Source organism: Melozone crissalis, unplaced genomic scaffold, assembly GCF_028551555.1.
Source record: "Melozone crissalis strain CALT ecotype California unplaced genomic scaffold, PUWL_Pcris_2 ptg000061l_1, whole genome shotgun sequence".
Classification (NCBI taxonomy): domain Eukaryota; kingdom Metazoa; phylum Chordata; class Aves; order Passeriformes; family Passerellidae; genus Melozone; species Melozone crissalis.
In genome coordinates, this window is record NW_026535839.1 from 15628219 (window position 1) to 15651986 (window position 23768).

Genomic DNA, 23768 nt, shown 5'->3' on the forward strand with positions numbered 1-23768 from the left:
CTTCTGCCTTAAAAGTTGCCTTCACTTTGGTTTAATGCCTGGGATTTAATACTTGAGCAAGGAAAGCCATGGCTAAATTGATGCAACAATTCTGGTTTATATTCTAATAAATCAAATACTGAATTACACCAGCTGTTTTTTGGCTTGAGGTGAGGAAAGAAGAGGGGCTCTTTTTGTGGGAATATTAGATAAAAAACCAGGTGAGGAGGGAATCCTAGAGCCCATGGGAAGATGGAGCACTCAGAACATGATTTAAAGTGGACTGAGATAGAATATGTGAAAATAAGGAGTGCTTAGTGCAAGTGGTGCTTGTTTTAGTCAAGTTTCCTGGTCTCCATTCCAAGGTTTTCTTTGGTATAAAGTCAAGAATTGGCACTTGATTTGCTGGGATTGATGTGAATTTTGAATAAGCTTCGGTTGTCAGTTCCAGTTCTGTCCGTGACAGTTCCTTGCTGCAAAAGATTGGTTTGTACATGGGGAAAATACAGTCATAATTATTTTTGTTTATCAGACATTGAATATGTCTGGCTTAACAGTGTTTTGGGTTATTTCAGTAGTTACTGAGATGAGTAAATCTTTCTTTTCTGCTATACAGAGAAACTTTGTGACATTGCCAGTTGAGAGGAGTCAACATGTGTGTTGTGTGCCTTCATTCTGTGAGGGTTAACAGGGTGCAATCATGTTGCTTATTGTTGTGAAACAGTGCTTTAATAAAAATAAATGGTAGTGATGTGTTTCTGGCAGATCCACAGATCAGACAGCTCTTTCAGAGGCTTGTATAGGGTGTAGTTTGTGCTGTTCAGAACTGCTTCAATGGCATAGTGTCAGTTGTCTTTTTAAGATAGAATTCAGGTAAGTGCTTAAATTGACATGAACCATTTGACAGCTGCTTGTCCAGGAGTGTCTGCTTATGGTTCAGTGTGAGTGCAAGAAAATTGAGAACCAGGATCAGCAATCTCTGGAAAGGATGAGTAGTAGCATAAAACGTTAATTCTGATTTATTGTTTTAGCTGCATGTTTCAAATAACAGCTGTCATTTTGAGAACTGGCTGGTGACTTGGGGTGCCAGGCTTGAGACCCTGTGGTGAAACAGCCATAAAGATGTCAGTCCTTGCTCACTGCCTGCTGCCTCTCCCATCATTTTAGGCAGCTCCTGTGGTAACACATCAAGGACATTAGATGCTGTTCTCATGGCCCACACTGTGTGTGTGAGGGCTTTTCCTTTCCTGCAGCAGCAAATCTTGAGGCTGTGTCCACCTGTATTTACCCTGTATCTATAGCAGCATCTGCAACATGAACCTGTGCTCTGAAATGAGCTCATCACAGCCCAGATCCTGTAGCTGCTTGTTTGGTAATTGTTTAATATCTCTGGGAATAAAGGCTGTCCTTTAGATAATCCTGCCTCCAGTCAGGCAGTCAGCTTCCTGCTGCAATCAGAGCTAAACAGATTTGCACCCCTTCTCTCCCCACCCTCCCACTGTAATGCCCTGCCTGTGGAGCTGCTGCTGCTGCAGGTGTGAGCACTGACAGCTCCACTTAAAGGTGGGGCCATGGGCAGCTTTATGGCCTCACAGGGAGCTGCCATCATCTAATGCCTTTCTGCTCCCAGAAGAATGATCTTCCAGCTTGTCAGACTCCTTTTAAGTCCATGAAATTCATAAAGTGGTAAAAAATTATTTGTTTTCTCCCTTTTTGATGTGTTAGTGTGACAGCTGCCTGACCTGTCACAAGGTGAGCAGTGACTGGAATGATGCTCCAGGTGCTTTATGCTCCCCATTGAGGTGGTGGTGTCCCCCAGCACCCTGTACCCCCCAGGCTGGCAGGGTTCTGTGTCATCACAGCATCCTTGGTGCTGGATAATGCTCTCCTGGTGGCTTTTGTCTTCTTGGGCTGGAACTTTTATTTTTTAATGGAAGAAACTGCCTTCAGAAATGACAGCTCTAGCCAAACAGAGTGGATATGGTTTTATATAATTAATTATGTCTGAATTGATGTTCCCATTGATTCTATGTTGTTTCTAGGTACTGACTCTAGAGTACTTCCCTGAAATGTTTATTTTCTTTCTGTAGCTTTGAAATGCCAAGAAAGGACAGTGTCCTGAGACCCCACTGAAAGGTTTTGTGAAAATACCCACATTAGTGTGTGATTTTTCCTCTTCCTTTACTCCATCTCTTGAAACTGAAATGGCTGTGCAGGAAAGTACCTTAAGCAGGTGCAAAGATGTTTGGCTGGGTTGTCAGGGGAAGAATTGAAAGGTGCATTCTCTGGTAAATCAAAACCAGGATTTTTGTTGGAGTTAAGTCCACACCAAGGGGGTTGTGCTGCACTTAATTGTTGCAGGGAGCATCTGAGAGTGTCGTGTCAGGGACAAAGTCCTTCACTTTACTTTCTCCTTGGAATGATTGTTTGTAATGGTTTTGATAGCTGACATCCTTTATATGTAGAATTTACAGGGATTTGATGTTAAATTTTAAATACAAACTAAAATTCATTCTTAGTGCTACATCCTGTCACTATTCCCCAAAAATTTTAGGGCAGGATTGCAAGTATTAATCCAATATTGGTATTCAGTTTAATAAAGAATATGACAATATAAACTGTTAGAGGTTGGGGTTTTCTGAAAAATCCACAAGAACTTTCTCTGCTGCATTTCTTCTAATGCAGCACTGCACATGCTGTTAATTATGGAGTGAAAATGTCCAAATAGAATTATAGAAGTAATTAGAATGGTTTCCTAACACAAAAGAGAAATCCAGGCAGTCATTTATTTGCATAAAAAATAGGAGTTTAGGAGTCCCAGTCAAGAGCTTGGGTCCTTATTATTTGTAAATACTTCACAAACAGAGCAATGAGTATTGTTACCCCAAAAGAAGTGTTCATAGCTCAGTAGGTTCAAGTTCAAGGAAATAATTTAACAGCACCTTTCTCTTTCCTATCAACACTTTTTGTGAAGATGGCCTTCCCAGGAGCACTAATGTGGCAGAAGTGGAAGGGGAAGGCAGAAGGAGCTGTCTCTGCTGCTGCCCTTGCCTGCAGGAGGAAGAGAGAGCAGTGCTACCTACAGCCCCCCAGGAAGCTTCTCCATCCTGTGCAGCCTGTCAGGAGCAGGCTGTTTGTGAGCAGGTCCAGGCTATTCTGGGCAAAGCACTTTGCAGTAGTGCAACATAAGGGAGCTCAGTTTAGATTTAATATTAGAAATGTGTTGTAACCCTGCACGTCATGTCCAGCTGACCAGAATCACCAGTGTCAGTGGGGATGGTGGTGCTGCAGAGTCCCTGTGCATCCCCTGAGCTGCACAAACTCAGTGCTGGGGGTAACACACAAACCCTGATGGGGCTGAGGCCACATGGCTGCAATGTGGCTGCTCTGGAGGAGGCTCCAGGGCTGTAACTGGATCTGCAGAGCTGCCAGGCTGCTGCAGTCCTTGGCAGCACTTCAGGAGAGGGCCATGGCTGCTGTGGGAGAGCAGGAGGCACTGGGGTGGGTGAGCCCTGCCCTCCTGTCCCCTGCAGCTTCTGGGGTTTGGGCTGGGAAGGTGAAATTGGTTTGGCAGTTAGAATAATGTCTGGAATCCTTGTGTTCCTAATGAGCCTTCCCAAGTAAGATGCTTATTAACTGCCCAAAGCAGCTAGCAAAATAATCCAAAAATAGCACAGTGACTGGTTACTCTATCACTTTGCTGCAGATCTGATTAGGATAGAACAGAGTGCCTAAATTTTGCCACATGAGCAGTGCATTATGTCTTCCAGGAATGCTAATGTGAAATATGCTTGGATTTTTTACTTGCTTGTTTTGATTTTTAATGCAGTTATTTTTTGTTTTAAAAGCCAGATTTGTTTAATATGTTTGCAATAGTTTGATATTTCAAAAAAAATATTATAATACATGATTATTGTAGGTCACTTCCATTCACAAGAGACATCTGATCAATTAGGTAATTTCTCACTCTGCTATTAGTGATAGGATATCCAACTGTTCATTCTCTCTAGCTTTGTCTTAGTGTGTGAGAAATTGCATTGATTTACAGAAATGTCAGACATTCTGACTTGAAAATACATTGAAGTTTATTCTGGGAGACTGGCAGTGGTGCAACTATTTTAACATTTTGCATATGGATTTTCAGTATTTTCACACTCAAGATATATTTTTATTGTGGGTATGTTATTAAGCTCTTATTAAAACTCAAAATAAAACCTAAAAATTGATGCTTAACATGTGCAGTAATAATGAAAGCATCTGCCTTCCTATGATACAAAACTGTGATGAAAGTATTGTATATGAAGCAAGAATTTTTGAGATATTTTAATTGTGCAAAGTCTCTGGAAGTACAGTTGCTGATGTAAAGAAGAGCTGAAAGGCAGGAAGAGTTCATAAGAGTGGTGAAAAGAGCAGACTACACCAGTACTACCCAACTTGTATTCTTAAGTAAAATCTGTGTGTAATTTACTCTAATTAGTAGTGTTTGCACAATCATTGTTAAAAATACAGACTTATTTTGAGGTCCTGTAAGCAAAATGTATTCCCTATTGGGGAGACAGAGGTTCCTTGGAAGCTGAATATTTGAATGGTGAATTAACACTGATTTAGGCTCAAGATGTGGATCGTTGCCTATAAAATCCAGTAAATAGATCCCAGTGAGCTTGTGCTGGCAGCAGTCAGGGAGAAAATGGTCCATATCTTTCCCAAAGTGTCAAAACCATGAAGTTTTAGAATTTGCAGCAGGACAGCTTCTGGCAGGTTGCTGCAAGGCTGCTGTGCTTCCCTTGGCTGAGGAGAGCCCTGAGGCTTGCCAGGAGCCACTGAGTGTTTCTGCAGTGTTTGTTGTTCTCAAGTGCAGTTGCTTCAGTGGGAGGTGACATTTTTACTCCTTTTGGTATGTCCTCAAAAGGGAGGACTGCTGGTAAATGTAGTGGTGTAGCTGACAATGAAAAATGTCCATAAGAATCTAATAAAGTTTCTTGTATCTGGTTCTCAGCTGTATATAATGAATGGTCATGTGGACACAGTGGGAATTTCTGCCCTTCACCAAATCACACAAACATTTTGCAATAGGAATAATATTTCCATCATATTAATGCCTTGTGTAGTCTTATGGGAAAAAAATGAAAAACCCTGAAGTACTCATGTAGGTAAGGGTGAATTTTCCCAGAAATCAGTTTTGCATCAGAACTCATGAAAGCAGAGAGTCCTTAAGCTGGCTATGGACTAACCTGGAATTTGAGTTCTGCTGAGGGGACTCTTACTGTAGGGATACATTTTGCTGTGTAAATAGCTCTTCTTTGTTTGTAGTAAAAATATGTATCACTGGTTTAGGTCACTGATTTTCTTCTTGTTTAATGTTCAACTCTGTTGCAATGACAGTTTGTTATTTTAGGACCGTTGGTTGCACTAACGTAGAAATCTTGCTTCTCTGAGCCCCAAATGAGAGCCTGCTGCCTTACCTTCAATATTTGTGTCTGGCACACAAGATCTGGCTGGCTGGGGTCACAAATATCCACTGAGATGTGAGCCTCATGTTCAGTGTTCCTCAAAAGTCATACTTGCTCGTATTCCCATGATATTCCAATGTGAGCATTTCCCTGGCACCCAGGGCTGGCTGGGACACCAGGGATAGTGTTACAGCCATTTCCATATCAAAAAGGGGAAGAAACGAACGAACCCAAGTTGCTCTTGAATAGCAAAGCTTTGTGCTTCTCCCAGACCCTGTTAACGTTGTTCACACAATGGAGCACTTAATGAATTTGCAGATGGCCTGATTTGATAATTTTTTTTAAAGTATAAATTTTCCTTTTCCAGGGGAAAACGAGGTGGTAGTTTTCTGCTGGGGTGAGAAAAATAGGGGGAAGTATTTTGGGGAAAACTGAAAAAGGGAGATGAGACTGGGATATGAAGTGGGAGAGGGCAGCAGTGGCTGAATAACAGGAATGTCTCATTTCTACAGCAAATCTAAGGCACCGATAGTGTTGGTACAGATAACAGATAACATCTACTTATAAAATAATGTTTTTGTCTTAAAATACTCCTGAAAATAGAGGAAATTATGTCTGAGCTTGGGAGATTCTGAAATGTAGCTGTGCTCTCTTTAGAGTGTGAGTCAGGTATCCTCCTTGTTTACTCTGGCAAGCTGTCATAGAACTGCAGTGTGTTGTGTTGAGTAATTCCATGGGCTTGTGTTTGGAGGTCACGTGGGGCACTGGTGGGACAGCATTATTGCTGCTTGGTTGGAATACCTGCCTGCCTAATCCTGCTGCAGATCTGTTCTTGTCCAGAAAGCAGAGCAGGCTGGGGTAAAGCTGAGTGCCAGCTTGGAAACAGATGTTTTGCTGTTGAGTTTTGGTCAATTCTTGTGTTCCTGCTCAAAATAAATAAAATCTTTGTGCTACCTCTGTTGAAATGACTTTTAAAAGAGAAAAAAAAGGCATCTGGTGAAAACATTCCATCTTTCCCTGGCACTCAGATAGGTCCAGCTGTACCACAATCATTACTGGTGGCTTTTATTAATAACATGGTAGATGAGCTTCTGGTGACAAAGATGTTACAGCCTGCTTGGGTGGTTAACTGTGCAAACATGCATAATAACACTTATTCTGTATTTTATCTGAGTTGAGTGTTTTAAATTGTAATTTTTGCAATTTTTTTATGCAGGGTTTTTGTATTTTGTTACTTTAATTACCTCTTCAATCAGTTGACCAGATGTTTTTTGTAGTTTTGTTCTTGGCAGTTAAAACACAATTAGTACAGTTAGATTATTTTAGTGGGATTTTTTGGGGTAGTATTCTAGATTTACTTTAAAGCTTCAAAAATGGTAAAATTGGTTTTTCTAACTTTGCAAACAGGTCGAATCATTTATTTTGGACCAAGAAGATCTTGATAACCCAGTGCTCAAAACCACATCGGAGCTGTTCTTATCGAGTGCTGCTGAAGGTGCAGACTTGAGAACTGTGGATCCAGAAACACAAGCAAGACTTGAAGCCTTACTGGAGGCAGCAGGTACTTCCCTTGTCTAGTTCTTTTTCTGAACCTTTTTGTACACAGAGCTGGCAGCACATAAATTTTGACACTAGTGAAATGTTCAGGAGTCTGGAAATTTCCCATGATGAGCAGATCATGGAAAAGAAGCTCATAACTCCTGCAAGGGTTGCAGGTTGCTTAGTGCACTCTTTCTGTACATACAGAGTTAGAAAAATTAATTTGAATTAATTGGTATTTCATATAATTGAGATTACATGTTACAAGAGGGAGAATTAATAGTGAGAGAATAGAGGGAAGTAGACTTGCTAAAATGGCTTTTTTTCCTGCTGCTTTGGTCAATATATAATTATTAATTCATTACTCCAGAAATTTACAGGTAAAATACTTTTTTCTCTGATTTTACTTTCACAAAAGCATTTTTGCATTCTGTAGTTCTGAGGTATCACTGTTGGAAAATACATATTAAACATTCCTGGTTTGGAACAGACCTGATGAACATAGTTGTTTCTACATTTATTAGCTTAAGAGTGAAAGCTGGACTAATTCAAATCCTCCTACAATTTGTGACTGGGATATTTGTAATGGATTTGGAAATTATTTGTTAGTTTCAAAATTCCAAGGACAAAAAGATATAAAAGCCCTGCTTTGAACCAAGTCACATTTGATCATCATGGGTGTACACTCAGATTTGTAGTGGTGTGCTGAAATTGGAGTTTTCCCACCTTACTTTGGAACACTTAAGGAGCTACATAAAATAGCACTTATTTGCAGGTGTGTAGATGCTAAACTGTGTACAGTCTTAAAGGAGAATTTTATTCTAAAGAAGCAAAAGGGGCAGAGATTTGGGATCTGGGTTCTCTTCGCATTTTGTATTTGAAAAAAACTCAGCTTAGAACACAGCACAGCTTTTGTCAGCAGGAAGTTGCAGCAGCCTATCTGCTGTCACTCTTGAGGACCAAACTTTGTTTTGTGGGGAAGACAGGCTGTTCCTGGGATGCTACATGCACTGAGGGAATTTGAATAATTTACTCCCTTTAAAGCACTTTGAAAAATGCAAATCAGTTCCTCTCATGTACCTGGTGGCTGCTGTGTCCCAAAGCCCATTTTTGGCTTTATAAATTGCTGGTGTTATGGGGCAGTGCTGGGGCTGCAGTGCTCACAGGGATCTCACAGTATTTGGCATATCCAGGAGGTGCCTTTGCTGCTTGTAGCACCTGTGAGAATGCTGAACTCAGATTTCTAAGCACTAGTTTGGTATTTGTCCCCAGGATTACATAATTTGTTTTTTAGCTGAGGTTTCCATGTCTTGGTTTTCCCCAAGTACATGAGCAGAGAGGAAGGAATCTGGAAAGAAGAGCAAATTAAAAAGGAGCATTTTTGTTTGAGGCCTTCATCTCCCTCTCTAGAAAGACTGGACAAAATTAATGCCACTTGATGAATGTGTGAGATCAGAAGAGTGAAAATACTCTGGGGAAAGTTCTCTAGTTAAGCTATACTTGTATTTCCCACTCCATTGGAGTACTAAAAATAACAGGCTAACCTAAAGAAGATGCTGTGAATCTGGTAGTTCATTAATAAAAGCAATAATTTGACAGTGATCAAAAAATAAGTTAGTGGTTTTTGGGAGATGTTCTAATATCTTCACTGGGTTTATCTGGCTGGTTTGGCTGAAAATACCCTTTTTAACCCTGAGTGAGCTTCTAGGCTTCCATCATGACAGCCTAGTATTGAACCTTTGTATTCTTTTGCAATTTGGCAAAAGCAAGTGATTTCTGCTGTTCTTTTAGCTACAGTTCAGTCCTCAGCATTAAGGATAGCTTGGAAAAGTAGGAGGCAGAACTATGGCTCAAACACATTTAAAGCCCTGTCTGTAGTTTCCAGGCCTTGGTTGTAATGATCCCCCTGTGAGGGGCTTGATTCCACCTTACAGCCTAGAAAAAAATCAATTTTGTGTTCAGTGTCTGGATTTCTTAGGGTTTCTCACGTGCCAGGTTTGTGGATGTGTCATTAGGATCCTAATGAGTGTGACTTGCAGAACAAGTTTTGCTCATTCATCTTGAATCCTTTAATGCTCCAATCTCACATGGCCCTGTTGTTTATTAGCTCAGGAAGGTGAGTTCTAGCAACTGCAGCCATGTGGGATATTGTTCTTCAAAGTACTTGTGCAGAAGTGCTTTTCAGCCATTGTGTACTGTGGGATTTGTAGGGGCTGTGTTTTGTTTGTGAGGAGCTGTCCTGATTTGAGAGCTGCTGCACAAGAAGTCAGAGGTTATTTGAACTGCTGCAAGATGTTTCTGTAGGTTGTATTTACCCACCAGGAGAGTGCTGGATATTTTTTCACTGGCTTGTTTGACTTGCTTACTCTGTTTCAAGGATTGTGGATGTTGAAGGTGAGAGCCTTAAGCCAAATTTCCAGCAAGAGGGTTGTGTCTCACCCCCCTTGGCATAGCAGCAATTACACACATGTACATATCCATGTGCACCCAAAGATTCTTGTTTTTCTCTAAAAACCTGCCTGATTAGCTTCAATTTAGACAACCATACTTTATTCTATGAAAAAACAGGCACTTTATTAATGAACAACTACCTTTAAACGGCTGTCAGTGTTTGTATTATTTCACAAAAAGTAGTTCTACAATCTGAAGGCCAAGAGACCATTGTAAATATCAGTTGTTTCCACCTTCAGAAACTGAAGATAAATTAAAACAACTGAATTGTGTTGTGTGGCAAGTTTTAACCTAAACAAAGTCTTGTATATCTTCCTTCAGTTTAACTCCTATTAGTAGAGAAGGCATTTATAGGTAAAATAACCTATGGAATGAGAACCATCCTGCTTGGAGGATGTTTCCATTTTTCAAGCTGCAATTAAACAGATTATTAGTATTCTGAGAGTGGAGTCCTGTTCTGCACTAGAAACATTTCTCTCCACTGTTAATTAGGGTACTGTGGATTTCTTAAAATAATATTTCAGCTCTGAAGAGTCGTGATTCTTGTGTGGATCTTCAGAAAGAAAGTGTCAAATGCCCTTTTTAGGGGCAGAATTTGACAGCTGGAGATGAGAGCTCTTTGCTACTGGGAATGAATAGTTTGAGTGTTGAAAGCTCTTGTTCTTCTTGGTGAGTTCTTTGTGGGTCCTCAAGATGTGTTGGTGAAAGGGCAAAGTGGGATAATTCCAACAGGTTAAACCAGTTTCATTTTCTGTTCCCAACTTGTATTGGCATCAGGAAGGGGAAATGACTCTCTTGTGTTGTGCAGTGTCTTTCTGCAGGTTGTTTTTTGAGGATAGAGAAAGGTGTTGGTTCAGGCACATGGCCAAATAAAAATCCTGGGTCCCCATTTGGTGTATTCTGCAGCAAAAGCACAGATTTCTATAGAAAGTTGTGAAATGTCAAAATGTTAATCCCTGCAGTTAAAATACCCTGTTGATAGTGTTTCAGCATGGCTTGGCTGAGTTTTCTGGGAAGTGAAATAGAGTGTTACTGAACTGCTTTTTGACTTGAGGAAATAGCTTGAGTGCCTGTGTCCCTTCCAGCAGAGATTTTAAGTGTGTTCCTTCTCAATCTGAATGTTGAAACACTCTGACAATGAAGCATCAAAAAAAAAAGATGCAGAAGAAAGTGGTAAAGAAACTTCAGCTGCCTTTGGGGGACATGATGTTCCTTTATCTACACAGGGAGTAGTTCTGCAAGCAGTGAGTTCTTCAGGACTCCCACTATTGTTTGCAAAAAGGCTTGTGAGGAAAATATTTAGAGAGGGAAAATGTTGAGCCAAAGGTTTGTTTAATGAAACATGTGAATAGTCCATTTTTATGTTCAAGCAGTGAGCAGTTATCCTTCTTTTCTGATGAAATACTGTATTAAAGGTAGCTGGAGACCCTCACAAATGGTTTGGTGTTTTTGGGACTTTTAGGGATTAATTGTAGTGTAAATGGTGAAAGAGAACTCGAGTTCTAACAATGTTTTTGTTTATACCTGTGAATTTCAGTAGTTCATTCAGCCATGATGGCCTGATACTGCTCTTTGGAAAAGCTGCTAGGGTGGTGGGGGGAATAGGTTGTGTATTTTGGAACTGGGAAAGGCAAAAAGTGGAAATGATCACCTGCATTGCAGAAATACAGAACACAGATCATAATATGAATGAGCCCAGATGAAATCTGCCTGCTTTAGGATCAACTGAAAGGTTAGAGTAGATTCAGCAATGGTGGAATTGAGTGCTTTCCCCTGTATATTTATATTTCTATTTACTCACTTGCCAACCTATTGACCAAACCTGCCTTTTTTTCTCTCTTGTGATGTGATCTAACCCATTCATTATTCACTAACAACAGGGGTTACCAGGGAGTGAGCTGTGGTCTAAAAGAACAGTGCCAGAGAGGCACAGCTTGCTTTCATCCTGCATCTGAGGGAATCCTCAGAAAGTGACAGAGACTGGGCTAGAAATTCTTTGATCATGTTCTTTGATTCATATTTATGATGAATAAGATTCATGTGTGAACTTGGTGTTTCTTTTCTTGGGGCTGATGAGTAACTAAGCTGTGATTTAAATGAGGGTGGGCATTAGAAACTTAATGTCTGAAGGGTTGTCCAAGCTCCACTTGAAGTTATAGAAGTGGGGATGTGCAAGAAACAGATTCCTGTTTGTCATTTTATTGGTTGCACCTCTGTGCTTGTGGAATACAGCAAAGGCATATCTAGATCTGTATTGGTGTTTTGAATTAAAGAAAGAGAAGCAGGGTCTTTTTTGGGGGAGGGGAATCAAAGAGGATTGCTGGAATTTGAGCAAAGATGTAACTTTATTGTAAAAACATTGCAAAATCAAGTTTGAAGTGTATTTAACCTCCTTCAACATGGCCAAAATCTTACCTTAGTCCAGTTATTGTGACTGATTGTAAACCAAGAAAGGCTTTTCACCATAATTTGGTCTGATCTGAAATACTTGGTGTTACATGGGCATGGGATACAGACCAAATAAGGGAAACAGTTTTCACTAGGACAGTTTGAACAGGCTCCACTGTAGGTGTTTCTGTAGAGATCAAAGCAGCCCTGCCACTGAAATCACCCCTGCCTTGTTCACTGCAAAGCTTCTGCCTTTTGAGATACTGGCACATTACAATGATTTACTCATTTTCTTTCCTCATCATCTAAAGATTCCTTCAGGGAAGGAATATATGGTATGTGAAACACAGACATTTGTTGTGCTTTTGAGTAAGTTGGATAAACTCAATTGAGTGCATGTAATTGAATTATTAATATTATATCTCTCTGAGATTTTGCATGATTTAAGTATTTTTTCTATTCTAGTAGGCTTTTAGATTAGAAAAAGTCTAGTCTAATCCTGCTCTTAGTCAAATTAACTTCCATGCTTTGACAGTGTGTTAAATGTAGCAGCTTCATATTTTTTAGCTGTTTTCCAGATGGATTTTGCTGTGAAGAACAAACTCATTGTCATAACACTTAAATTGCTGCCTTTAGATATCAGATGGCTGTTACCTTACCAGCACTGAAAGCTTTACTTCTGGAATTCTTTGGCAAAGATGATTTTAACCTTTCTTCAGAGGGGATGGGGAGTGGGAAGAGATGAGACAAAAACTTACCAGTTTTATTTTGTGAAGTATAAAAATTGACTAGGGTTCTCCTCAATCTCTCAAGTTGCCTACATAATTATATATATCTGTGTAAGTATGTCAGAGGTAGTCATAAGTAATCAGTAAATTCTTCATGATTGTACCATAAAAAGTTTGTGCAATCCTCCTTTTAACAAGATTTTTTTCAGTTCTGAATATAGTTTTTATTAACTTCTCCTTTCTGTTTCCCTTCTGCTGTATTTTATTTTTCATGCAAGCTGGATTCTTCTGTAAGGTGAAACACCCTTTGCTCTCTAGTTCCAATATGGGAAACAAATTATTGCTGCTTAAAAACTTTTTTCCATTCAGTATTGATTTCAGGACTTCTTCTTATATTAGTACTTGGAGTAGCTTCAGCCAAAAGGAATGTGGGGAGAGTTTGGGCAGGAGAAAAGCAGCAGTGCTTTACTGCCAATCCTGTGTAGTGCAGAGTTCTCTTTGCTCTGTGTCTCTGCCTCCTCTCAGCAGGTGGATGTGGTGCTGTCCTTGGCATGCTGGGAGGGAGGGAAGCAGAGATTGGAGCTGTGGGAAATGAAGCAGTTTCTGCTTTTGGAAGTTGGAGTTCACCAGAGAGTGACTCTTCTGAAATGTGTCAGGAGAGAGTGAGGAGGTAGACAAGCCTCAATTTCTTGTATCTTCTGCAAGAAGAGTCTTAGTAGTTTATTTAAAAAACCTCAATTACACTGACTTGAAATCTGCGTTTGCTTTTTTTTATTGTCTGCATTTGTCAGTCATGTAGTTTCCTTAGCACATGGTGATAAAATCACAGTTTAGAAGTGTTCAAAAGAGAGTTTGAATATTGGCTGGATGCTTTGAGGTGTGCAGATGATTGGATCTGAATCAGTTTTTCAGATTTCCCTTTTTGGCTTTTTTTTTAATGTTCTGTATCTTAATATTCAAACATGGTGGCAGTAACCAGTGCCAGGCACTTGCTCCATACTGGACTAACTGGTAGGTCAGGTCAGGAGTGTGGATGTGGAGCCACACCTCCTGGAGCTGGGGAAGTGTCCTGTGGGGAGTCACTGCAGTGGAGCAGGGCTGATTGCTGCCAAAACACTCTGGGTCATGTGCTGGGTCTGGGGACACCTCCTGGGGTGGGCTGTGACACATCTGTCTGTAACACTTCTGGCAGTTCTGTAATCCTAGCAAATATTTGGGGTCTTTTAAAGTGTCAGAAGTAACTGAGATTTACTGAGTCGTCAGTCACAGTGGTCACAAGGGTTGCAGGATGAAGAGAGAGGCGAGAATGTTGACCTCATTCTCAGAAGGCTTGATTTATTATTTTGTGATACATATTACATTATAACTATACTAAAAAGAAATAGTTGGTTCTCAGGTTCTCAGAAGCTAGCTAAGCTAAGAATAGAAAAGGAATGAGTAACAAAGGTCTGTGTCCCAGCAGAGAGTGAGACCCAGCTCTGCCGTGAGTGGTCAGTAAATCCAAACATCCACCCGAGACCAATCACGCATCCACCTGTTGCATTCCACAGCAGCAGATAACCATTGGTTACACTTTGTTGCTGAAACTTCTCAGCTTCAGCAGGAAAAATCTTAACCAAAAGATTTTAATAAAAAGATGTCTGTGACAGTCGTCAATACTTTGCAGTGTAACACATAAATTGGTTGATTTTTTAAAACTGTTTGCTCAACTTTGACAAAATGTTACTGTTGTATGTTCAGGAAGTAATTATAAGCAAGTTTCTAAGAAAACAAATGGTAATAAAGTATATACATAGCACAAATGATTAAGTCCTGCTTATTTATAGAAAGTCAAGCTAGTTTTCATGAGATTAATGCAAAACAAAATATGTGAAATATACTGCCACTTACCTTTGATTCTACTTATGGAAACAAGTGGCTTTTTTTACAGTGAGGTATGAGCATCTTACTTTCCTGCTATAAATTATTTTGTGCTGTTTCACAGGCCTTACTTTGAAAGCTAGAACTTAAATCTCTAAATTTAAAATGAGCTGTAATATATTAAACATCTTGCACAAAAAGACAGGTTATATTCTTTGTGGATATGAATTATTTAAATACTTGAAGATTCAATACATACTAGGATATGATAAAAAAATATTGCATTGCATAAAGTTATCCTGGTTATATTCATCAGGAAAGTAGTTGCAGTGGGAGCAAAATGCACAGTGCAGATCTTCTGGGACTTTTCCCCCTGTGTAATAAAACTTGCCTCCAAACCAAGAATTGTTAACTTGTCATTTAGGCATCACCTTTCTCTGAAATTCTGCACAGCTTCTTAAAAGTTTTTCAAAACTTTGGCTGAAAAAAAATCTCTGTAGATTCAGTTTTATCTTCTTCTCTGCCTTCTCCTCAGGCAGATTCAGCTGTGCTTGTGCCATTCCTGCTGGGTGGCTTTAGGAACTGGTTAGACAGAGAATCTCCAGTGCTGGAAGCTCGAGAGCATGCCAAGCCCACTGCAGTCCTTGGCATCAGAAGGTTTTTTGGATTGCCAGTCCTGAGTTTTATGTACTGAAATCTGTAACTCAAGGGTGAAGGGAACACTGAGCTGCTTCCTTTGGAAGAGCTTTGTGAGGGAAGGAAGAAATATGGAATAAAGCAGTGAGTGGTTTTTGGTGGTTCTGACTCTTGTTTAATGCAGCTCATGTTCAGTGCTCCAGTGCAGCCATCCTTAGAGCTGATTTGCAGACTGATATCACCCTCAGTTTTTGATTGTTTTTCTAAATAGCAGCCAGCCTTTCTCTGCCCTTAACTCATGTTCTTCAGACTTTCATCTGTTCTTGTTCTCTCTGGAGTCTCTGTATGTGATCTCTGCTCTTCATAACTTTTTGCCCCAAATGAGTGGTGTTCCTGAAGCTGAACTCTATTGATGCATGGAGGGAGGAGTGTTATTTCATCTGTCCTGCAAGCTGTGTTTTGTTTATACATCTCCATTTGTTGTCTGCCTTTTGCCTTTGGTTTGCAAGCTGAATTTGTCTTTAAATCTACCACTACTTTTCTGAAGAGCTATAACAAATTAGTCCATATTTGTGCATTTGATTATTCCTGTGTGTGCAGTTGACTATTCCTGTGTATGTCTGTGTATGTATTTTTTTTCTGACATTTTTCAACACATTCTGTGTTGAATGTGTCCTTTAAAAAAAACCTTCTCAACTCAGAATCATTATAAAGGCTAAAATTGTGTCTTTGCTTTCAAAGAATTAGTTGGCTTTTGAGTAGCAAGAATGTTCTAACCAATCTGGCCTGACTTCCAGCTGGCTTTGTCTAAAACCAAGGAAGCAGCATGTTTTGGAAGTCTCTGGAGGGAAAGTAGGAATATTTGCTAATGAGAAAAGGATAAACTTGCACTGTGGCTGTGCTTTTGGCTATCAGCCTTCACTTAGAGCAAGAGCACCCAGTACCTGATTCTCCCCAGCAACAGACACACAGCAAGAGATAGAACAATTTTATTCTAGTCTTTACACACATTAAGAGCAAAGACCTGGGGGTAATAGTGAAAGAAGTTTGCTGTGGTAGAACCTTAATTGGCTGGACTTTTCCATTCTCACTGTTGGAAGCAGCTCCCTCCATTGGATTCCTGCTTGTTGCAGTTTCTCTGTGCACTTCCCAGTGCTCTGAAGAAGCCCAGTAGAACTTGCTCTGTGTGGTGCCACATGTTGGATTCTGTGACCTCAGATGAACAAAATATCCCATTTGAAGCACCAAAGCTTCAGAGACATGGAGTAGGTGAAAAATGCATCCCTTCCCTTTTGTTTTTAAAACTGCAAGAGGATGCTGCAAAAAATAAATAGATGGGATGACCTCCCTGGGATGTTCTTGTAGAGGGGTGTTAGCAGTAGATGGGTGTGTTCTTTCTTCAAGTTGGGTCAATATTGGGTAAAGTTGGGTAAAATAAATTCCATATTTTCTTTCTAAAGACTGTAGTATCCTGATTTTTGGTAGTTTGATACTCCAATCTACTGTGAATTCTTGAAGGTTTTCCTTTCAGGATCTTTTGTTATGCAGCATGTATGTAATGACAGCAGTACACTGAAAGGCTGTGGATTATTTTAGGCAGAGGAGAGGGTTTCATGAAGAGTTTCTCAAATGTTCAGTTTGAGACATCAATTTACACACTAGTCTGTGCTATACACCATTAGTGTGGTGATTGTTGTTTTTAAGAAGTGGTGCACTTGATCACTCTCTGAAAATACTCAGTGTTTTGGCTTGCTCTGCCATACATAATTAGCATAAACTAGGGGCTAAAACTCTGTGGGCTTCTTTGTTAGCTCAGTGATTTTACTGGCACTCAATTTGCTCTTAGATCTTTGCTTGAAAATGTAATAGCATTTTAAAGTGTCTTTATATCCAGTCAGTCACTGGGTACTGTACTGAGTCAGAGTTGCTTTGTGGTTCAGGAAGGCAGTTGCAGCCCATTGGGGCTCAGTTTGCCCCTGACTGCCACAGACTTTGAGAAGAGTTCAAGTGGGCTGTTTGTCTATAAATAGCACTCCAAGGTTACTTGAGTTCTTGCCTTCCTGCATCTCTGTTGTGCAGGGGGGGTCATATCCTGGAGTCAGTCTCCACAGGGGTGTGATACTTTCCCTTCCTTTAGGTTACTCAAAAAGCAAATCTGCTGTCTACCCCTTGTCCCACTAAATAGGTGGGAGTGTCTGTAAGGTAATTGTTTTCAAGGGACAGAAGCCCTAAAGAGGATGAGACATGAAATACTGAGCTGTGAAATCAATAACAGTTCTGTGCTCCTTTTCTCAGTGTGAATATTTTTTCTGTTGATATTTCTCAGGGATATGTGAGGTTTTCTTTGCTCCCTATCCTCCCACAGTGGGCAGTGCCATTTCCACGTTCCTCCTTCCCTTGTTAGTAGCAGTCTTAGCTCTTTGACATGTATCTTTCAGATTCTTGGAGCCAAGCAATTGTCACACTTGAAATGAGGAAACATTTCTCTCTGATAAGCCATGAAAGGAAGAACCAGGAAATTAAGAATAATTGCCAACCATTAGCTGTGATATTTTTCTGTAAAATAATTAAATAATTGGTACATCTTTCCACATTTATGACACAAAGTAAAAATGTGTAGCTTTCTTTACAGAGGTCATAAGTTCTGCTTCTGGATCATTTAGCAAGTTGCATCACTTGCAAGTTTGCATCACTTCCATAAATGCATCCCATGCAAAACCAGGACAGCACCTTTGTAGCTGTATGGGTAAATATTGTATGCACTACAATCTTAGCTTAAATTCCCCAGGAGTGACTTAGGGGTTTAAAACTACTTCATATAAGCACCCAGAAGCGATCAGATTCTTCCTTCTCTTCCTTGCCATAGAGGAGTGTCTGAGCTGATGTCCAAAGCTCAGAATTTGAGCAGAGCTGTGATTCTGGCAGGGCACTGGCTGGGTGACAGCAGCTCCCTGTGCTCAGTGCAGGGATGGACTGGAGTGCTCTGGGATGTGCTGGGTTATGCTGGGATGTGCTGGAGTGCTCTGGGGATGTGCTGAGGTGCAGTGGGATTCTCTGGAGTGCTCTGGGATGTGCACTGGGGTGGGCTGGGATATGCTGGGTTATGCTGGGATGTGCTGGAGTGCTCTGGGGATGTGCTGAGGTGCAGTGGGATTCTCTGGAGTGCTCTGGGATGTGCACTGGGGTGGGCTGGGATATGCTGGGTTATGCTGGGATGTGCTGGAGTGCTCTGGGGATGTGCTGAGGTGCAGTGGGATTCTCTGGAGTGCTCTGGGATGTGCACTGGGGTGGGCTGGGATGCTCTGAGGTGCACTGGGATATGCTGGAGTGCACTGGGATGCTCTGGAGCCTGCTGGGATGTGCTGGGGTGCACTGGGATGTGCTGGGATGCTCTGGAGCATGCTGGGGTGCGCTGGGATATGCTGGGGTGCAGTGGGATTCTCTGGGGTACGCTGGGATGTGCTGGGGTGCTCTGGGATGCACTAGGGTGCACTGGGATGTGCTGAGGTGCTCTGGGATGTGCTGGGGTGCTTTGGGATGTGCTGGGGTGCAGTGGGGTGCTTTGGGATGTGCTGGGGTGCACTGGGATGCTCTGGTATGTGTGCTGGGGTGCTCTGGGATGTGTGCTGGGGTGCTCTGGAGTGTTCTGGGGCGCACTGGGGATGCTCTGGAGTGTTCTGGGGTGCACTGGGGGTGTTCTGGAGTGTGCTGGGGTGCCCTGGGATGCTCTGGAGTGTGCTGGGGTGCACTAGGAACCTCTGGGATTCTCTGGAGTGCACTGGGATATGCTGGGATGCACTAGGATTCTCTGGGGTGCACTGGGATGTGTGCTGGGATGCTCTGGGGTGCACTGGGGTGCTCTGGGATGTGTGTGCTCACACTGCTGGGCAGGCTGGGGGCAGGTGACTGGCCTGCTCAGGGATGTGCTGACTCTGCTGTTTAACTGTGTCCTGTTCACAGCCAGACAAAGGCAGGCGAACAATTCCGGCCGTGGCTGAGGTTTTCCCTTAGCTAATCACAGCCAGGCTGGTGAGCAGCACACAACCAGAACAGCATTTGTTTTAAGTGTATAAGTATAAAATGGAGTTGAATACTCTCTGGTGTGGAAGGTGTGGAGGGTTTGTGGCAGGAGAAGATAACAAGGAAGGGAGGACTGATAAGGGAAAAGGCATTGGGCACCCCAAGTAGTTTTCTGTGGTTTTGCTGCTGTGGCAAATGATTCTGGGTGTGTATTGCTGGCTTTTATCTGTGTTAAGGGTGAAAAAAAAATCCCTGACTTGGTCATTCAAAAAAATTTTAAACAAAGTGCTAAGCTCGTATTTTAACTGTGATATCCAGTGTAACTCCCATTTAATCCCAGCAAAGCACCAAAACAAATTCAGATTTTTCAGAGTCACGTAGATAAACCACTGTTTAATCCCATTCTTTTCCTTTATAATTTGAATTAAAGTTATTACTGTGTTTTAAATACCTTTCTCAAATCTTATATTTTCTTGCAAACAAAAACAAGTTGGGAAGAAGGTCTTAGTTGCCAGTGGGCAAGAGTGCTTTTTCTATTAAAAAAATAAAAACCAAACCACAACAAACCAGGCTGGTGGAAATAGTTATTGTCAGACAGAACTGGCAGTTGATTTCACTGTAATATTGCTTCTGTCCTGATTGCAGTTGTGCTTTAAAACACAAGGTAAGCCAAGAGTCAGAGTTCCTCCCAGATGGTCCCCCACAGTGAGATGGGTGGAAAAGCTGTTTGCTACTGAAGAACATCTGTAATCATGACACCAGAGTAATTCATGATGCTTCCATACAAACTACATGCAATATGTGTGGGATCAAAGTGCCTTTGTTTGAGTGATCAGCACGATTTTCTGCACATATGTGATGAGTGTGTCTGGAAATCCTCTTCCTGTAAGGGGTCAGCAGTCTTGGGGCTTGCATCTGGGAACTTGTTGCCTTGTAGTAAGGCAAATGTTTCTCTGATAGAGATTTAATAGAAAAGAAAAACAAACTTTAAAAAGTGAAAGGTTACATTTCTTTATAAAGATCCTGGATTAGGGAGCAAACATTTGGAACAAACATTGTGGATGAGTGACAGGAAGGTGTGTGAGGTGGGTGGGATGGTTTGGTGGCTGTTTGCTGTCCTAGTCAGGCAGTAATCTGCTGTTCCTTCCTGCATGGTTTTCTCTCCTCTCGCCAGTTCTGGTGCTGCCTAGAAAGACCTTTTGCTGGTCAGATTATCCTGGGTTGAGAGAAAACTCCTCCTCTTTTCCCCAGTGTGAGGGCAGTGGGGGAAACATGGGGAGAGGAGGAGCACAAACTCATCCTTCTGGAAGTGGCCAAGTGTTAGATTGGCACAAAAAAGCTCATGTCATTTTAGCTTTAGAAAAGTGTTCATACCTGGGAGAAAATGGATGCCTAATGAAAGCCTGGAAAAATCAAACTGACAGAAAAATTGAGAGTTCTGCTGTAGCAAAGTCTGGCATGGTCAGGATTTTAAATAAGATGAAGAGGTAGTTATGTGGATAAATTTTCTGGTGTTATTCTGTCCTATTTGACCTCTCATATGTTAACAAATCTCTGCTAAGAGGTTTAAACCAATCTTTTATTTCAATGTTCTAATTCAAAATATGTCTGGTATTTCATATCTGTCAAATAACTATATTCTTCCTTGCATTCTGAAAACAAAGGAATGGGGTGGATTGGGTTGGCAGAGAGAAATTAAATGAAATTTCAGACTATTTGGGAAGATTGGGATTTTTCTAGAAACATCTGTAAGTCTATGCAAAGCTGGTTTTCATTGCTGAATTTGCTTACTGGGTTTCCAAGCTTAACTAAAAATGGAAATTGGTGGCTGAGGTAGTGAATTCCCTGATTAGGTCACCCTTATTGAAGTGACGTGAGACTAAATTGAAATCTAAATTTATAAATTGATACTTAATGAATCTAATTTCTCAAAAGAAATGTTAATGAATATTGACTAGTTAATCAAGGATTTGTGTTTGTGTGGAATCTAAAATTAGCTTTCAGAATGTGAGATATTTAAGCACACTAATGTAAAAAGGAGATGATCTCAAAAAGGAACCCTTGCCATCAAAATGTTACTGAAATATCAGTAAGAACTAACTGTAGCTGCAGAAGTGCTTCCTGGCTTTTGATTTTGGAAAAGGAAAATCTCAGTGCTACAGCTGGCATGCTGGAAAGAGGAGAGAATGTGGTGGAGATTGCTGGCTCCTGTTCCCACAAGTGCATTGAAAGAGATGCAAGTGTAATATTAAATAGAGTTTGTAGTGTCAAGTAAGTGAAAAATGGGAGCTGGAATTAGGAGAAGTTTTCTCCCAAGCTGTGTGTATGTTGGAATGGCCTTTCAGGGGTTTTTTTTCAGGCATTCCCTTTCACTTGTGAATATTGTGGGTGATTTCCTATTATGTTGAAGAGAGTGGATTTGTGAAGAAGGGATATTTTGAGATAAGGACTATGAAATAGAGTCCAGCATAATAAATTTCTGCTTTTGCCAGAAAATGCTTGGCAGATGATCTGAATATGATTTTTCAGATTGCACTGAAAATGTCATTTTTGAGCATCACAGTTTGCTGTCAGGAGTATGATTTATAGCAATTGAGAACTCAGCTGCTCTTAAATCTATGGGGAACTGTGATGGTGACACATGAAATATTGCAAAATGCTAATTAATAAAATTTTAAAAAATCCCCTCAAGCTGTAGCTCTTAATTTCATGCTAAATGAATTTTATTTAGCATGTCCAAATACTAATTGGGAAGAAGAAAAATGAAAATTGCAGCCAGTGAGTTCTGTTTGTGCCATGCACTTGGTAAGACAGGAAAATAGTTTTTTAGTGAAAATTTCTATCACCTGTATATAAAATTATATTTTTTTGAGAGAAGTGCCCATACAGCAGGGCTGGTGGAGGTACACGATGAGTTTTCATTGCCCTGAGCTGAGCTGAAATCAGACCATAACTGTGATTTTCAGTGGTAGTGATTCCAAAGGGGTGTGCTTGGCTTGGAAAGACTGAAACCTCAGTGTAGTTTTTGTAGTGTTTTAGAAAACAAAGCTAAAATAATCCCTACCATATCAAACTGGGAATAGTAGTGTTGAAATGGCCTACTGAAAAATGGAGAAGCATTCTGGATAATGCTTTTCTCCAAAAAAAATAGCCAAAAATCCCAAATGGGATTGCTCAGTCTGTACTCTCACATTTTCCTTATACTACAAGTAGACTTTCCTTGTAATTCTAATGTTCTTTAGCTTAGTGTGAACTAGTTTTTTTTTAACAACACTTCATATGAAAGTTTTTAGAGCATATGAATTTTAGAAGATGAGTGCACTAGAATGAATTATTAGTATTTTCTAATTTCTTTACCTGAAGAGCACTACTCAATATGTGGTTTTTGCCTTGAGGACTTTAGCCTGAGCAATCGGCATACAATAAGCTACATGTAAATATTAAAATATATTCAAAAAATTGTAAATATATTTATGTCCCTCATTCTGATGCTGCAAATTAGGTATCTTAATGCAGTGGAACTTGCAAATGACTGTTCCTTTGGATTTGCTTTGCTTTGGACTGCTCTTCACAAGCAAAGGAGGGATGCTTTTCTTTGGTTTACTGGCTGTGGAACTGATCTAATATGAAATTTGTGTTTGGGAAGATGTTTAGATATCATCAGAGAGGAGCCAAGTGCACATTTTTGTTGTTCACACAGGCAGTGTGTAACTTTGCCACCTGAGACCTTAGAGAGCAGCCTGTGTTCAGTTCTGCTTGTTGCCTTCTGGTAGCAGCTGGGTGATGTGCTGGAGTTGAGACTGTTCTGGTGGGGTCACTGCTTGTTGGCACGAGGCTTTGCACAGTCTAGAACTTCTCAGTTCCTCTGAATGGAGATTCCAGTAAAGAACCTAAACCAAAGTTCCCCCCCCCTCTCCTTCCTGGAACCCTATTCACCTTGTTTGAGGTGCTGCTTGTACACCAGGCTGATTAGAGCAGATTCCTGACATTGTTAGAAAGATAAGAGACACATTTCTGGGCCATGGTTCTCATTTTGTACTTCTTTGGGCCTTTTAAAGCTGTCCACATTTCCATCACAACATGTCTTTGGGCTGTGTAAGCCCTTAAGGACCCCCAGCTCATTGTGTACAAACTGAAGCTGACTTTGGGATGAACATGAGGGCAGAAATTGGACATGTTACAGTAAATGTCCTCCAGTGTGTGTTAGAACATGCAGTGTGCTGGAACTGACAGGGGAAGCACACCATCACCACTGAGTCTGCAGGGCTTTGTGAGGATTATTTGACATTGTCTCTTGGGTATGTTGATGTTCTTGGAGCAGTCTCCTTTGTTGTTCAAAGTGTATGTTAACACCAGCTGTGTCCTATGAGGGACTTAACTGTGTTTTCCAAAGGCACAAACCTGTTGGTGTTTCCTTTCTTTTTTTCTTTTTGAGGCAATATCTGTATCTCTGACTAATCAAATTCAGATCACACTGAGAAATCACCAGCTCATTTCAGGTTACCTTAAAACTTGGTAGTTCCAAGGTGGGAATACCCCGATGAGTGTGAGAGTCAACAAGGAAATGGGAGTGTTGGATGTAGGAGCTTAGGTGTGTATCTGATGAGCAAACTTTTCCCTTGAAAGGTGAGTTCCTTGTTCTAATACACCTTTGTAATCAACTCCAGGCTAATTTAAATAGTTCAGTCGTATAGCATTAAGGTGTGGAACATCTGGC

The 23768-nt window shown here is 40.8% G+C and overlaps 1 protein-coding gene across 6 annotated transcripts in view; it reads left to right on the forward strand.

Moving 5' to 3' along the window:
• Positions 1-23768, forward strand: part of ANKHD1 (ankyrin repeat and KH domain containing 1) — a 100616-nt gene that overhangs the window by 7827 nt on the left and 69021 nt on the right. For all 6 annotated transcript variants that reach the window (XM_054287636.1, XM_054287637.1, XM_054287640.1 and 3 more), the window contains exon 2: positions 6837-6990. In XM_054287636.1, the coding sequence (XP_054143611.1) occupies positions 6837-6990 (154 nt within the window). The remainder of the gene's footprint in view (positions 1-6836; positions 6991-23768) is intronic.